This window comes from Pinus tabuliformis, chromosome 5_2, assembly GCF_031772625.1.
Source record: "Pinus tabuliformis cultivar Carrire ecotype Pingquan chromosome 5_2, CPIR1, whole genome shotgun sequence".
NCBI lineage: Eukaryota > Viridiplantae > Streptophyta > Pinopsida > Pinales > Pinaceae > Pinus > Pinus tabuliformis.
The window spans coordinates 302,177,049-302,190,690 of record NC_142306.1 but is presented as its reverse complement, the minus strand read 5'-3'; the positions used below and the strand labels follow the sequence as shown (position 1 = coordinate 302,190,690).

Genomic DNA, 13,642 nt, shown 5'->3' with positions numbered 1-13,642 from the left:
TCAATTCACATCCATGTGTAATGTTGCACATTTCTAGGTTGTTTATGGCTCACAAGCACTTTGCGTAGTTATATCTCCTTGGCTATAAGATTTGAATTTGTGGACTCTCCAACACTATGAATTCTAGGCTAGCTTAATATATTTGGCTTCAAGAGCATTTGCTCTAAGAAACCTCATAGCACAGTTATGTCTCTTGGAAGTCATTCTATTGTGCTTTTGTTGCGGAGTTTATTGTCATTTATTGCCTCCTCTTGGCATCGAAACTCTTGCAAATCCTAGGTTCTCTATGGCATGTTGTATTCCCTTATGGTTCTGGGCACCTTATGTGCTTCTCAGTGGTTTTTACAAAGTAAAGGCATTGTTGCCATTTTTCTAAAGAAGTTGTTACAAATTATTAGAGCCAACTCTGGATTGCATTTTAAAATTCATGTTGCCTATATCTCCTTTCCTATTTACTGTTATCCTAGATTTATTTCTTATTCGGTTTCATGTTTTGATGGTACAACTAGATTGTAATTTGCCTGTAGCATTTATCATTGTTAAACTAAGGAGCATATTTTTGCTTTGGTCTTTATTTGATGTGGGTGATGGTCTTTTGACAACAAATACACAGTGTTGCAATTTACATTGATAATAACAACAACAACAACAAAAAACCATGAACAACTCATGTATAACTTGTAACCATCTACCATTTACCTAGCTTTTCTTCCTTTGAAATCTTCTTAAACTTACAAGTGAATTTATTATCGTCAATGATAAAGGGTCTATGACAACTATAGCAATGCACTATCATTTTTCACATCCAAGGAGCTATATCCCTATTCACTAATATACCATTATTACATCTTTACGCATTGAAGCCATATCGCAAGCCCTGGAACAGCTCATGTATAACTTGTAACCATCTTTCTCACCTTTTCATTTCAAAATGGTACAAAATCCTCTTTCAAATCTTCTTAATCTATTATGAATAAGTAACTTTATCATTTCCATTATTAAAGGATCTACATTTTCTATCATTTTCACAAAAAAGATGCTATAATTCCATTGACTAGTATAACCTTATCACACGTTATCCCATAACAAGCCCTTGAACATCTCAAGTATATCTTCTTCTTTGAAATGTTCTTAAATTTTTGTTAGTAAATGCATTATTGTAGGCCATGGCAAAAGGTCTACGACTATAAGAATACACTTGTTATTACTTTTCACATCCAAAGGCTATATATAAGAATTATTACTTTTCACATCCAAAAGGCTATATTTCAATTTATTTGTATACCCTTTGTCACATCTCAAATTGTTGAAGCCATGTTCATGTTTGAAGCCATGCCCTCGAACTTGTTATTACTTTTCACATCCAAAAGGCTATATTTCAATTTATTTGTGTACCCTTTGTTACATCTCTAATTGTTGAAGCCATGTTCATGTTTGAAGCCATGCCCTTGAAGATCTAGGGAATACATTGCAAAATTTGGATTAAACGCTCATCTCCATTTTATAACAACACATGAACCATAGTAAACCGTTTTCATAACTATTTTAGATTTTTGCCCCAATTTAGTCGCCATTTTAGATATCCACAAGGACTGAACTAGTTATAAGCCGTGACAGTCACAATGACAATAAGAAAAAAACAATAGTTGGCAATCAGAAAGGTAGACCATTAGATGCACATATCCACCTTTATGCAAATGAGTCGAGGATGGAAGAATTTATGTTTTCGTGATCTTACTAAGATCTGATCTTTGGTAACCTAAGATGCTTTACAACGAAGCATGTTTGAATCCCATGGAATATATATATTTTGTTATTTCCTTTTGATCATACTGAATCTAAAAACATATATGAAAGTAGAAAAATCAATAAATTTTCAAGTCACAATGGTCAGATAGTTTATACCAGGTTAGACCCACAGATAAGAAAGTGGCAGTGTCAATGAAATATAATATCATCACAAAGCTGATGCTAACATTAATGCGATAACCAAAATGTCACCATCATTGATTTTTTTTTACAAGGATAACCAAAATATATATATGCTTTCACCGTGACTGCTACATACAAGAGTACTTATTATATTATTGGAATAATAGTCATTGAAATCTGTGAAACATGCGCGATAGTAAACTAATATTCTCTTGCAAGACCTTTACACAATCTCAGGCAAGCGAGCAACATGAGCGGAAGTAAACTAACACTCTTGCAAGACCTTTACACAATCTCAGGCAAGTGATTTTTTTCCTGTCCACCACTTCAGGCCGCCTTCTGGATCGTTTAGAAAGTGATCGTTATTGTGCACAGTTTAAATATGGTGCACAATAGGCATGGAGATATGCTTAAGCCCTATGCTTTGCCAACACAAATCAATATCAGCAACAACAAATTCTTTCAAACCCCTATTTAATAAATGTTATTTGCGCTCATTCTCTTCAAAATATAAGTTTTATGTTTTTGTCCTTTCGTGGTGTCTTGGTTTATTGGTTTACAGATAGGTCTGTTTGTTATTTGGAGATGTCTTGATTTATAACTTGGTCTGCCTGTTAGTGAATATTGATGGACAAACTCAATGTAAAGAGTGGTAATCTAGCTGCAAGTAGGTGCAAGTTGATCAGCCCCTATGGCCAAAGCAAGGCAGTGGAAAGACCCAAGGGTATTACAGGGAATCATTTTTTTCACCAGAAAAAATAGCTTCCAAAAAAGATATAAATCTTCTCCCTAGCATTTACGGGAAAACTTGCGAGTCATTTTTTTAATTTTAACAGTTCCACCTAGATTTTAAATATACAAAACAAAATCTCACTATTTGCCAAAACTCCTTTCAGCAAAGCATACTATAAGTTTACTTGGCAACCATAAATTGCTCAACCCCTACAAGAAATGATTCTGACTCATGATGCAGTAGATAAACTAAAATTGTGCTGACTACAATTCGAATATTTCATTAGTAAAAATTGTGCTGACTACAATTCGAATATTTCATTAGTTTACTTGGCAACTATAAATTCTTCAACCCCTATATTAAGAGCATTGCCCAACCATTTATACTACAAGAAATGGTTGTCTTTCTCACTCATGATGCAATAGAAAAACTAAAAAATGCACTGCCTATTATTCGAATAATTGATAAGCGAACTTCAGCAGAGGCAATTTAAAAGTCAGTTATTCCCAGTTTGATTTCAAGGATTTCCTTCGCAGCAACGTGTATATGTGCATAACATAAATAACATCGTTGCAACTCATATCTGAAACAATGTTAATGCCTACAAGGCAATCAAATTACAGCCAATCTCTCACACACTTGAATTCCAGGAGAATTTAATCTAACATCCTGCAATCCATACAAGATATTCCTTTTTATTAAGTTAGATTCGATATAACTTCCAGAAATTTTGAAAAAGAAAATGAGGAAAGCTCAAAGAATTCAGCGCCTTTGTGGCAACAAAGCCACTTCATCCATCAAAGGCCTATATTAATCTTCAAAACGATAATAATGCACAACGAAAGACTCTAAATTTTACACAGTACTGCAGTGCTGGGCCCCTATTACATAATGAAGCATTTAATAGCCATGGTATACACACCAAGTTAAGACCCCATAATGTTCTACTCGTCTTTTGTTCCAATCTAAAACTTATAAACAAAACCAGGTGTCAATAACAAGATAAATAGAGCGAATTTGTAAATTGCAGCTGCAGAGCAGAAAGGAGTACTCTAGAGTACATTGAGGCCGACATAAAAGCCCATAGATCTAACAACTTCATTTGTTTCCACATGTACCTGCTCAAAGCTGCAACACCCACAAGATACATAAACATCAGATACATATGTGCACAATCATAGTGAAAACTCAACAGTAAAATATCATGCTATATCTGTAAATAAAATTATCATTACCTCTTCATCCATCCCGACTACAGGCTCATCCCCCTTGGTCTGATCCTCAACTGTACATAGCATCAACAATACAAGTAAATGTAAGGATTTCAAAACAGTAAAAATTATAAGCAACAAGTGACACCATCCTCTAGATATCCCAACCATTGCAAATAGTTGTTTTTTCCAAACGCATTTTGTAAGTGATTATATAGTGATGTCACTCAGAATAGCCATTTAACTTGGGAGATGCTCTTATAAGCTCTTGACACATTGTGGTAATGATTCTTCAAGCTAAATAACATCTACCCCACAACCATGATGTGCAAGAAGGCTATCAACAAGGACCTTTTAAGGATGTAACAGAAAAGACTCACAACTGTATTTTTTTAACTCGAGAGAAAATTTAAACTCCATGATGTGAAAAGAATAAACAACTCATTGATACCACCGTCATGTCACTGCTACCAAATGGAAGAGACATATGCGTTTGGATGTGCGTTCACAGAATGTAGGAAATAGATTGTGAGTTAATGTTTGACCCTCAATAATAGTAATGATTTGAAAAGATCTTTTAGAATCCATGGAACCGGAGGTAAAGAATCTGTTCTTTTTGGAAGTGCCGATACTTCCAAGTAATAATCCCAAGTACTCCAGAGTACTATGGCCCTTGGCCAAGTACTCCAGAGTACTATGGCCCTTGGCCAAGTACTCCAGAGTACTATGGCCCTTGGCCAAGTACTCCAGAGTACTATGGCCCTTGGCCAAGTACTTGATTCAATACTCATCTTACTCCCATTTACCAAGCATTGAGCAGTCAATGTGTGTTAGTTCCTTGAAAATTCTGCACTGCTGTAGTGAACACTTCTGAAACTAAATTTAACAGCAAGTCACAGAATTTCTCTACTATTTTGCAGTGGAATAGAAAAGAATTAAAAACACATTCATACAATACAATAACACAGAATTTTCTAGGGAGCCCAACTGGGAAAACCTTCTGCTTGTTTGAGAATTTTATTGATAGAAATTTGAGCAATAGATCACTTACAATACAACTGTTTCAATCAGAAAACAATCTTGTTCTCCCTCTGCTTGTCCTAACCTTGAAACACCTTGCAAGAACCCTGATCTGCTTCCTAGATCCTAGCACAAATCCCAAGGAATTCTCTTCTATCAATCTGCACACAAGCTTCTCCTTAGTACACCCTTCCCACACACAAGCTCCTGCACACAAACTCATGCTCTCTATTGTCTTGTCTCACCAACTCATGCTCACAAAACAATGAATCAATTCTGTGCCTTCATCCTCCTTATAAGCTTGTTTGCTCATGCTAAATCTGGCAAGTGTATTTTTGGAACTTGGTTTTGTGATTAACTAGTTAACTGAGTCTAACTGACTCATGTAACTCATCCTACCCACAAATAACCATTGGAATTTCTAACTCGCACTAGGAGACAAACAATTGAGTCCAACAAACCACATGAGTTAAACTGCTTCATGCACTCATCCTAATTTTTAGGAACGCGTCCTAACTTTTAGGAACTCATCTTAGCTTATAGGAATTCAGCCTAACTTATAGTAACTTATGCATACTAAGGACAGGACTGCTTGTGGTCTCTTTAACTAAGGCACAAGTCAAAGACGACCTTCACTCACTACTTTTCTACACAATGCTCTCCATCCTTCCCATGGTTCACTTGCCTCACAGAGTACACGTATGGTAACAATGCCCTGAGGGGCTGCTGCCCAGTAAAAAGTGAAATTCCTTTGGCATAGCTGCCAGGTGTGAATACTACCTATTATACCAAAATTGCTTAGGAATTCCACCAAGCCTCACCCTTTTTGAACCTTGTACCATATGTGCAGAACAGAACACAGAGATAATGGAACCCTAATGGCCAGTTTAACACTCCATCAACCTCACCAGTGAGCCAATAACCAATTAGCGGAGTATCATCTTGTATATATTACAAGCTCAAAATAGTTAAAAATGATCACAATTTCCAATTTTAACTAGGACACCAGTGAATACCAAAGAGGCTAAAAATATCAAAGATTGAATGACCAAATAAGTTACAAAAAATGAAAAAACTGGGAATGAGATCCGAAACATCCCTTGAGAAATAAAAGTTAACACACTCTTTATTATAACTACTGTTGAAAGGCATTCATCGAGTGACCATGCCATGAAGGGGCATTGTATGAAGTTGACTGGGCAGAAAAAGGGAACCCAAGAAAGTAAGGTAAAGGAATTAATGATAGAAATGAAGATATGGTGATGAACTATTCAGCTCGATTGGGGCAGACAATGTAGCTGAGCTGATATCCCTAAGTAAAACTTGGAAGTTAGTAAACTGGTAGTCATGAGTAACTGCCAGGTTCCTTTACAAAGGTTGATTTACTTGCTAGCATTAATGATAAAGATGATAGTAACAACCAACAGTAGTATTCACTATATCCACTCTGCTGTCGAAAAATTATGAACATAATATATTAATATGTTGCATGAAGGCCTCAGATGATGTTGACTAGGCAGCAAAAGAGAACACCCTGGAAAGGTATGGAGCAGATGATGATAAAAAGGAGATAAAATGCTAACCGACCTATTCAGGTGAATTTGGACAGGCCACCAACAATAAGGCAGAGATGACTGCACTGTCTAGACTGGAAATATGTATATACATTAAGGTTAGTAATCTCAAATTAGAAAGGAGGCTGTCACAGAGAGATATGACGTATTGATTTCCAGTTTATCACTGCATAAATGTTTTTCCACCAACATGTTTCAACTTTCAAGTGAACTCCTCACTCACCATGAGCGTCAGCACTCAGAACTGATAGTCATGGGTAACTCAATGTTAAGAATGAAATTCATGACAAGGTATCAATAAGTAGAAACCAGAAACTGTAGGACTTTCTGGATAACGATAAGGAACTGGGCCGCAAGTTTATTGAAAACAGAATCTGTCATATAAAAAATATTTATTTAGTCTCATGCTTGTTAGAACAATCCCTTTCAAGATGGAACAAAATGCATGACTTTGTCAGAAATTAGTATTGGAAGAGGAATGGACTAAGGATATAACAGAATTACCTACGTGATGGTCATGAAATGTTTAAAACTTTAATGTATATGGTGCTGATGTTTAATGTATATTTTGCAGGTACCTCGAAATGTTGGAATGAATTTGTACAGTGTCAAGGAATATAAGACAGATTACTAGATTATTGACATTGATCCTATCCTGGAGTGGATCAACCCAAAGTAGAAATCAAGTCCAAAAAACAGGATTGATAGCAAGACCAGCAGACTCAAACTCAGTGCAAAACCCACTTTGGCCAGAGGGTAATACTTGACCTGTGACTCAACAAATGTTGGAATGAATTTGATCAGCCTCGTGGAATATAAGACAAACTACTGGATTACTGGCATTAATGCTATCCTGGAATGGGTCAACACAAAGTAGAAATGGACTTCAATAAACAGGATTGAGAACAAAGCCACAAGACTCAACTCAACACAAAACCCACATTGGCCAAAGGGTAATTGCTGACCTGTGACTCAGCAAACTCCCAGTGGTCAACTTGGCAAAGATTCGGTCACTATAAAAATATAAGAAAAGCCACCTAATTTCCATATTTATCCCTCGCTCTCTCTCTCTAGATAGATAGATAAGAAGCTAGGACATATAAATACTTCAGAATATGATTCACTGTTAAAATAACGCCAAAAAGAGTGAGCATTAATAGAGGCCCAACCACTATTATAACTTGAATTGTATGAAAGCAGTGTTAAAATTACTCCGTTTTTTCACATTTTAGTGACCAGAACATCAGCTAAAATGATCGGTATGCCTGATGGTGGAGTTTCCAATTATACAAGGTTGAAACCCAACCCTGCCATGCCAAACCAATCAGGCTGCTTCTTGGCATACCCAATCCAGTTTTCAGGCTATGTCATATCAAATCACTGAGTGCGCTGTACAGTTTGACCCATCCTAGTCCTGTGACTAGGATCATGAGATATCTTGGAATCCTTTTAGGAATAAAAGCATCTACAGAACATATGTGAGAGTGGCTGCTTGCTAAAATTGAGATTAAGATTCCAACGTGGTAAAATAGGGATTTTTCATTGGCTGGCAAGTACACCATGCATTCCCACATCCTCGCAGCTAGTCATGTGCATTACTCCTCCCATTGATTTTCCAATGACCCCAAGTAGTACAAGCTTGACAAGGTCCTTCAGAATAATCCATGGGACATACCAGGAGGGTGGAAAGGCTTACCTATTGTTTCTTGGAATATCTGTAAACTGGATAAAGAACACAAAAAGCTTGGGCTGTTAGATGTTAGCACCCAGGGCTTTTGATTCAGCAGTAAAGCAGCTAGGACCACAAGTGCGAATTTTGCATGGCAAATGCAATCAGACATCATATTATTTTCCCCATGAATATTTTTTCTATCAGGACTACAGTTCTCTAATGGATAGCACAGTTCAGGCTTCCCTTATGAAGAGAACTACAAAATTTTGATCCTTGGCCAATCATGCCTTTTCTTATGAGATGGAATCTATGGGGATTTCGAGATGGCTTGAATTTTAGCAGCAGAAATATCTGGTGTTCTTGGACTGCTTCTGGCTCTCCTGGCTCATTTCTAAAGTTAGATAGCAGTTTCCTCTCAATTAAAGGACATTATAAATGGAACGAACTATGAGGCCCAGATCAGATTGACTAGTTTGCATGGAAGGATATTTCTAGGAATCTGATCCATAGTAAAAGGTCGAAGACTGATTACCTGATTACCTGGAAATAATCAAAATAATTGACACTTGTGACAGTGTTTAGGTAGCCATCACAGGCTTTGAGTCAATTTGGAGAAAGGCTTTGAAGCGTGTGGCATAATGATCAATCTATCCTATACTTCAACTCTCATATGCCATACTGTCATTCGAACACCAAGCCCAGTAGTATCATTGAAACATTTAATTCCAGATGGTCAGTTATAGTCAACGTTGCAAACATCAGCATCAGGATAAAATTGGCAAGGATCCAGAAACCAAAAAATCATAAAAGTAGAGAAAATATCAGTAAAAATCAACGAACATTAGCAAAACCAAGATACCACAATCAGTAAGAATCGGCAAACATCAGCTAGGCAAAAAAAAATTGAGATTTCGCAAATTTTTCACAATAAAATTGAGATGTTTGCCACACTGGTTGTAATGATGAAAATTAATGGTCAAAAATAATTTAAAAAAAAAAAAGCCTGAATACTATCTGCTCAACACTAAATCTTAAAATACTTGGATGACAAGAATCGGTTCAGAGGGCTTGCTAGAAAATATACTTGCTAGAATTGGTATCAGCAATGGTTTGTCTGTGCAGTGTGGAGAGGAGAGAATTTAAAGCACATATTTTGGAACAGTGAATTTGCCAGAGAGTTTATGGTCTCATATCAGCTGGTGGTTTTCACAATATCTTCTCTAGCTATTTTCATTGGAGGGAAGCTAATTTCAGCAACCCTTGGTTGCGTAGGAAGCTAACTCGGTGGTTCTGGTCTGTTCTTAAATGCACTTCTCTCTTATATGGAAAGTAAGTTGCAATGTGACTTTTGATAATCCAAAAAGTTCCTTAACATGAATTTTAGTTGTTTTGGCGAAAAATGGTCTGGGGTCAGTTTTTGAGAAGGTAACAACATTTGTGAAAGACAGAGTACCAAGGAGTACATAAAGCATACTATTCATGATTGTGTCTTATAGGACATGGGCCAAACCAATCTTAAGACTATTTTGAAGGTTGCCTCACTGTGGCATAATATTAAACAGATGTTATCTGACAGATCATAGATGTTTGGCAATAAACAAATATATTTATGATCAATACAGTCAGCTAAATTATCTAATGCTTGCCCATACAAAACTTGGAGAAATTAATAGCAAACTCAATCCTACCTCCATCTTCCTGGAGATCAGAGGTCCACAAAGTGAGATTATCCCTCAAGAGCTGCATGATTAAAGTGCTATCTTTGTATGACTCTTCACTCAAGGTGTCAAGTTCTGCAATAGCTTCATCAAAAGCTTGCTTGGCCAGATGACAAGCCCTGCAACACACATAATATATATGAAAAAATGTCATAGAAAATTTGGCATATACTCACTTCTAAAACTTTCTAAATGCACTAGGCTACTTAAGCATACTTTGTATATCAGTGCAAAATGGGAAACATGCATACCTTTCAGGTGAATTCATTATTTCATAGTAGAAAACAGAGAAGTTCAAGGCCAATCCAAGTCTGATTGGATGAGTTGGCGCTAAATCCGACTCTGCAGTACTTGAAGTTGTCTGCAGTAACACATTGTAAATTGTAATAAATGACTGCTCTGGCCAACTCTTTGGACCCAAGTACTTTAACTGAAAGGACCATCAATATTATAGTAAGGCAACAAAAGACTTCTCAGCAAGGAAAACTACACTAGTTTTCACCCAACAGACTGATGCACACATACGAGCAACAAAGACAGTAGCTAAATTGTAAATAATCTAATAGAGTAAATTGAAATTTGAAACCTGAAATGGGAACAATATAAATTTTCTATGAAGCACTTATACCAGCTGAAAAGGCCATCAAAGGTATAGCAAGGCCACAAGAGACTTCTCAGGAAGGACAACAAGATTGGTTTTCATTGAGTCTATACGCTATCTTCTAAGTTATATGCATGCACCTTCATGGCAACCTGTGAGTGATGCTATTTTCTAGTTCATCTAACCCTCAGGGAATAGCGAAAAAGGAAATTCAAAAATAAGAAAACTAGAAATACACTGCAGCACCATCTAAGCCAGATTAGTCATCCCAAGAAACCATTGGAAGAAAATAACAGAACGCCAACCCATTAACCATCAGATTTACCTGGGTATGATATAATCTTCAAGAAGAACCACTGTGTTAGTTTCACTCTTCAAATATCTAGCAAAGGCATAATCAAAACAATGGAAAACAACTGCATTCAAACTACCAGCATTCATAGACGACTGATAGAGCTTCAAGAAAATTGGAAGACCATTGTTGCACGCTTCTTACCCAGATATCAATTTTCTTTAGAAGGTAACAAAATCCCACCTATCAGTTTTCACACGTTTCATAGAATCTCCCCAGGACCCGATCAATAAAAGGTCTCCAATAGTCAGCATGCAATTCACCCTCTTCTAATGAGGAAATCTTCTAATTACGGTGCATCAAGTGAATTAAAAGAGTACTTTCGCACGCTTCTTACCCCAGATATCAACTTGTTTTAGAAGGGGAATAAAATCCCACTTTTCAATTTTCACATGTTGCATAGAAATTCCTGAGGATCCAGTCAATAAAAGGTCTCCTCCAGTAGTCAGTAATAAGTATGCAATTCACTCTCTGGCATAAATAGAATCTGGTGAAAATTTTGAACTTCAGCCAGCTTCCCGTTGGCAGAGAAATTAATGACTACCCATCAAAAAGTAAGCTAAGAAAAGCAATTGCTAGGACCTAAATCATGCCTTCCACTGGAAATCCCCAAAACAAACAGGACTTAGTGAAGAAACAGAGAATTCCCTGCATCTATGATTCATTCCAAATTCTCAGAAAGCCACCATAACAATGAAAACTTCACCAGAGGATGTACCCTTTGGAAAACGAAATCCTTTGTTAAGTAGATCACTGATAAAATTAAACATTTCCTTATCTTTCAGTTACACTATTAAACCCTTCAATAGTTAAAAATTATAATACATCAAATTTCAAACTGAGATTTCTACCTGGTAAGCTTTCAAGGACTGATCAGCGGCTTCTTTTCTCTCATTTCCTGTTTTGAATTCAGCCAGATAACGGTAGTAATCTCCTTTCCTGTGTAACAACAAAAACCCAACATCCATAACCCCAAAAATAAGAAAACCCAAAAGCTTAATACCCATGTTGCACAAAGCTTTCACAGGTCAATATAAGAAAAATTACATTTTATAGTAAAAAACAGTAGATTCGCCAATATTGGAGGAAGGAATGAGGTGTTCATCAATTATGGTCATAATATCATGGCAAATCTTAGAAAGCTCTGCTTCAACTTTCTGTCTATACTCTTTGATACGTTTCACGTTATGATCATTGCCCTTCGCGTCCTCCTTCTGCTCAATAGAGGACATTATTCTCCAGGAAGCTCGCCGAGCCCCAATCACATTTTTGTACCCAACAGAGAGCAGATTCCTTTCTTCTACAGTTAACTCCACGTCCAGCTTCGCCACCCTCTTCATGGCTTCAACCATTTCTACAACAAAGCCAACAATATGCACACACATATCATCAGAGATCTATTCTGATGCTGCGACTTCATTTTGTCTCTGATAGGGTTTTTTCGAAGGGACACCTAGAACTGAATAGAAAACACAGTGAATTAGCCAAAACAAGAAGGGGCTTTTAACCATTGCAGATCTATTATCAGAAGACTTTTTTGGTAAGTTGTTGCATGTTTGCATTTTTGGGGAAAATGTTTAATGTTCAAAGCTACTACTTTTTTTCAAAAGAATATGAAGTTTTTTCCAATTTCAAGCAGGCCGTTCCCAGAGTTCAAGCCTAACTCCAAAGACCCACTTTCTCATTGTGACTGGGGATACTCCCCAGTGATTTTTTTTACCAGTGACAAATCACCAGGGTCCGTCAGTCAACTTCTGCCTGACTTTGAGATAAGAGACAGGCCCTGAACTTGAACCTAGAACCCATTAGTATATCTAAGGAGATAAACCCGACCATACCCATGTGGGTATGGCTCTTCAAAATTATGCCTAAACCTCATGTGTCATAAATATAGAAAAACAACCCATCACAGACTAACAGGAGGGGATGATCTTCACCATTGTGGATCTATTCAGATTATTTTTCATGTCTAACTTGATGAAGATCAAATTCAAAGAAGGGGCCCCAGAAAAAAGCACAATAACATGAATATGCATAGCAATATCAGATTTGATTGTCTGAAACATATATGGAATCTGGAGAAATACCATCGTATCGCTCGGCCTGCTCAGCGAGTTTGGCCATGTAAACATGATTCTCCCGCTCCTTGTCGCTACTCATCTTGTCTGAACAGAGATCCGCAGACTGGCCTGGCCTCTCTGAAACTCCTCCTTGTGTGCCACGAGAGATAGAAAGCAGTGGAAGAAGAACACTCTGTGCTATAAACAATTGGCATCGGGTATTATAATTGCAATGCTGTGGCGTCGATGGCTTAACCTGCGGGCCCCACTGGCGTCGGCCTTGGGAAGGAATCCAGCCATCGGGCCCCACCCCTTACCGTCCAAGAACGTGCAGTCACATTCCCCGGACGGCCGATGTCCTGCCACGCGGCACGCGCCTACATGGACAATGTTGTCTCCGCCTCTGAGCGGCTGACAATTGGCAATGATACGCCACATGCGACTTGGATGATCTCGGGTAGGGCAACGTTGTGGGACCCACGTCAACAAGAGGCCAACTGTCAATTGGTTGATCTAGACTTGCCTGTGGGCCCGATTACCTGGAAAGGGACCAAAAGGTTCTAGTCTACGGTCGTATGCACCAACCGCAATACCTGTGGCGAGGAGGATTGAGCTCTAGGTGGTACCGCCGGGAGTCAAGGTGGGCACTCGAGTTGAGTTTGAATTTTATAAGAGGCGGGTGTTGACTTCTAAATTATTGCAACGCTCCGGGTCGTTTCCCCATGTAACATGTTTGTGTCCCCGCGGACCGGCTCAACCGGGAGGGGTA

The 13,642-nt window shown here is 37.7% G+C and overlaps 1 protein-coding gene across 1 annotated transcript; it reads right to left on the bottom strand.

The window, feature by feature from the left end:
• Window positions 1-3,317: 3,317 nt before the first annotated feature.
• Window positions 3,318-13,078, bottom strand: LOC149158737 (14-3-3 protein 7-like). The gene is made up of 7 exons (XM_089436303.1): window positions 12,901-13,078; window positions 11,861-12,167; window positions 11,665-11,752; window positions 10,112-10,221; window positions 9,831-9,979; window positions 3,901-3,950; window positions 3,318-3,793 (listed from the first exon to the last, which is right to left on the bottom strand). Exons 1-7 carry the CDS (start codon window positions 12,971-12,973, stop codon window positions 3,788-3,790), a joined length of 783 nt encoding a protein of 260 aa, XP_089292429.1. The 5' UTR covers window positions 12,974-13,078; the 3' UTR covers window positions 3,318-3,787.
• Window positions 13,079-13,642: the final 564 nt, after the last annotated feature.

Bases quoted from the DNA above. Each gene is read 5' to 3' on its own strand.
- LOC149158737 (XM_089436303.1), bottom strand. From the start codon at position 12,973: ATGAGTAGCGACAAGGAGCGGGAGAATCATGTTTACATGGCCAAACTC. The intron at 10,222-11,664 runs GTAGAAATCTCA...GTGTTACTGCAG, and splicing joins AGTCCTTGAAAGCTTACCAG to ACAACTTCAAGTACTGCAGA. The intron at 3,951-9,830 runs GTAGGATTGAGT...TGCTATGTACAG, and splicing joins TGATCTCCAGGAAGATGGAG to TTGAGGATCAGACCAAGGGG.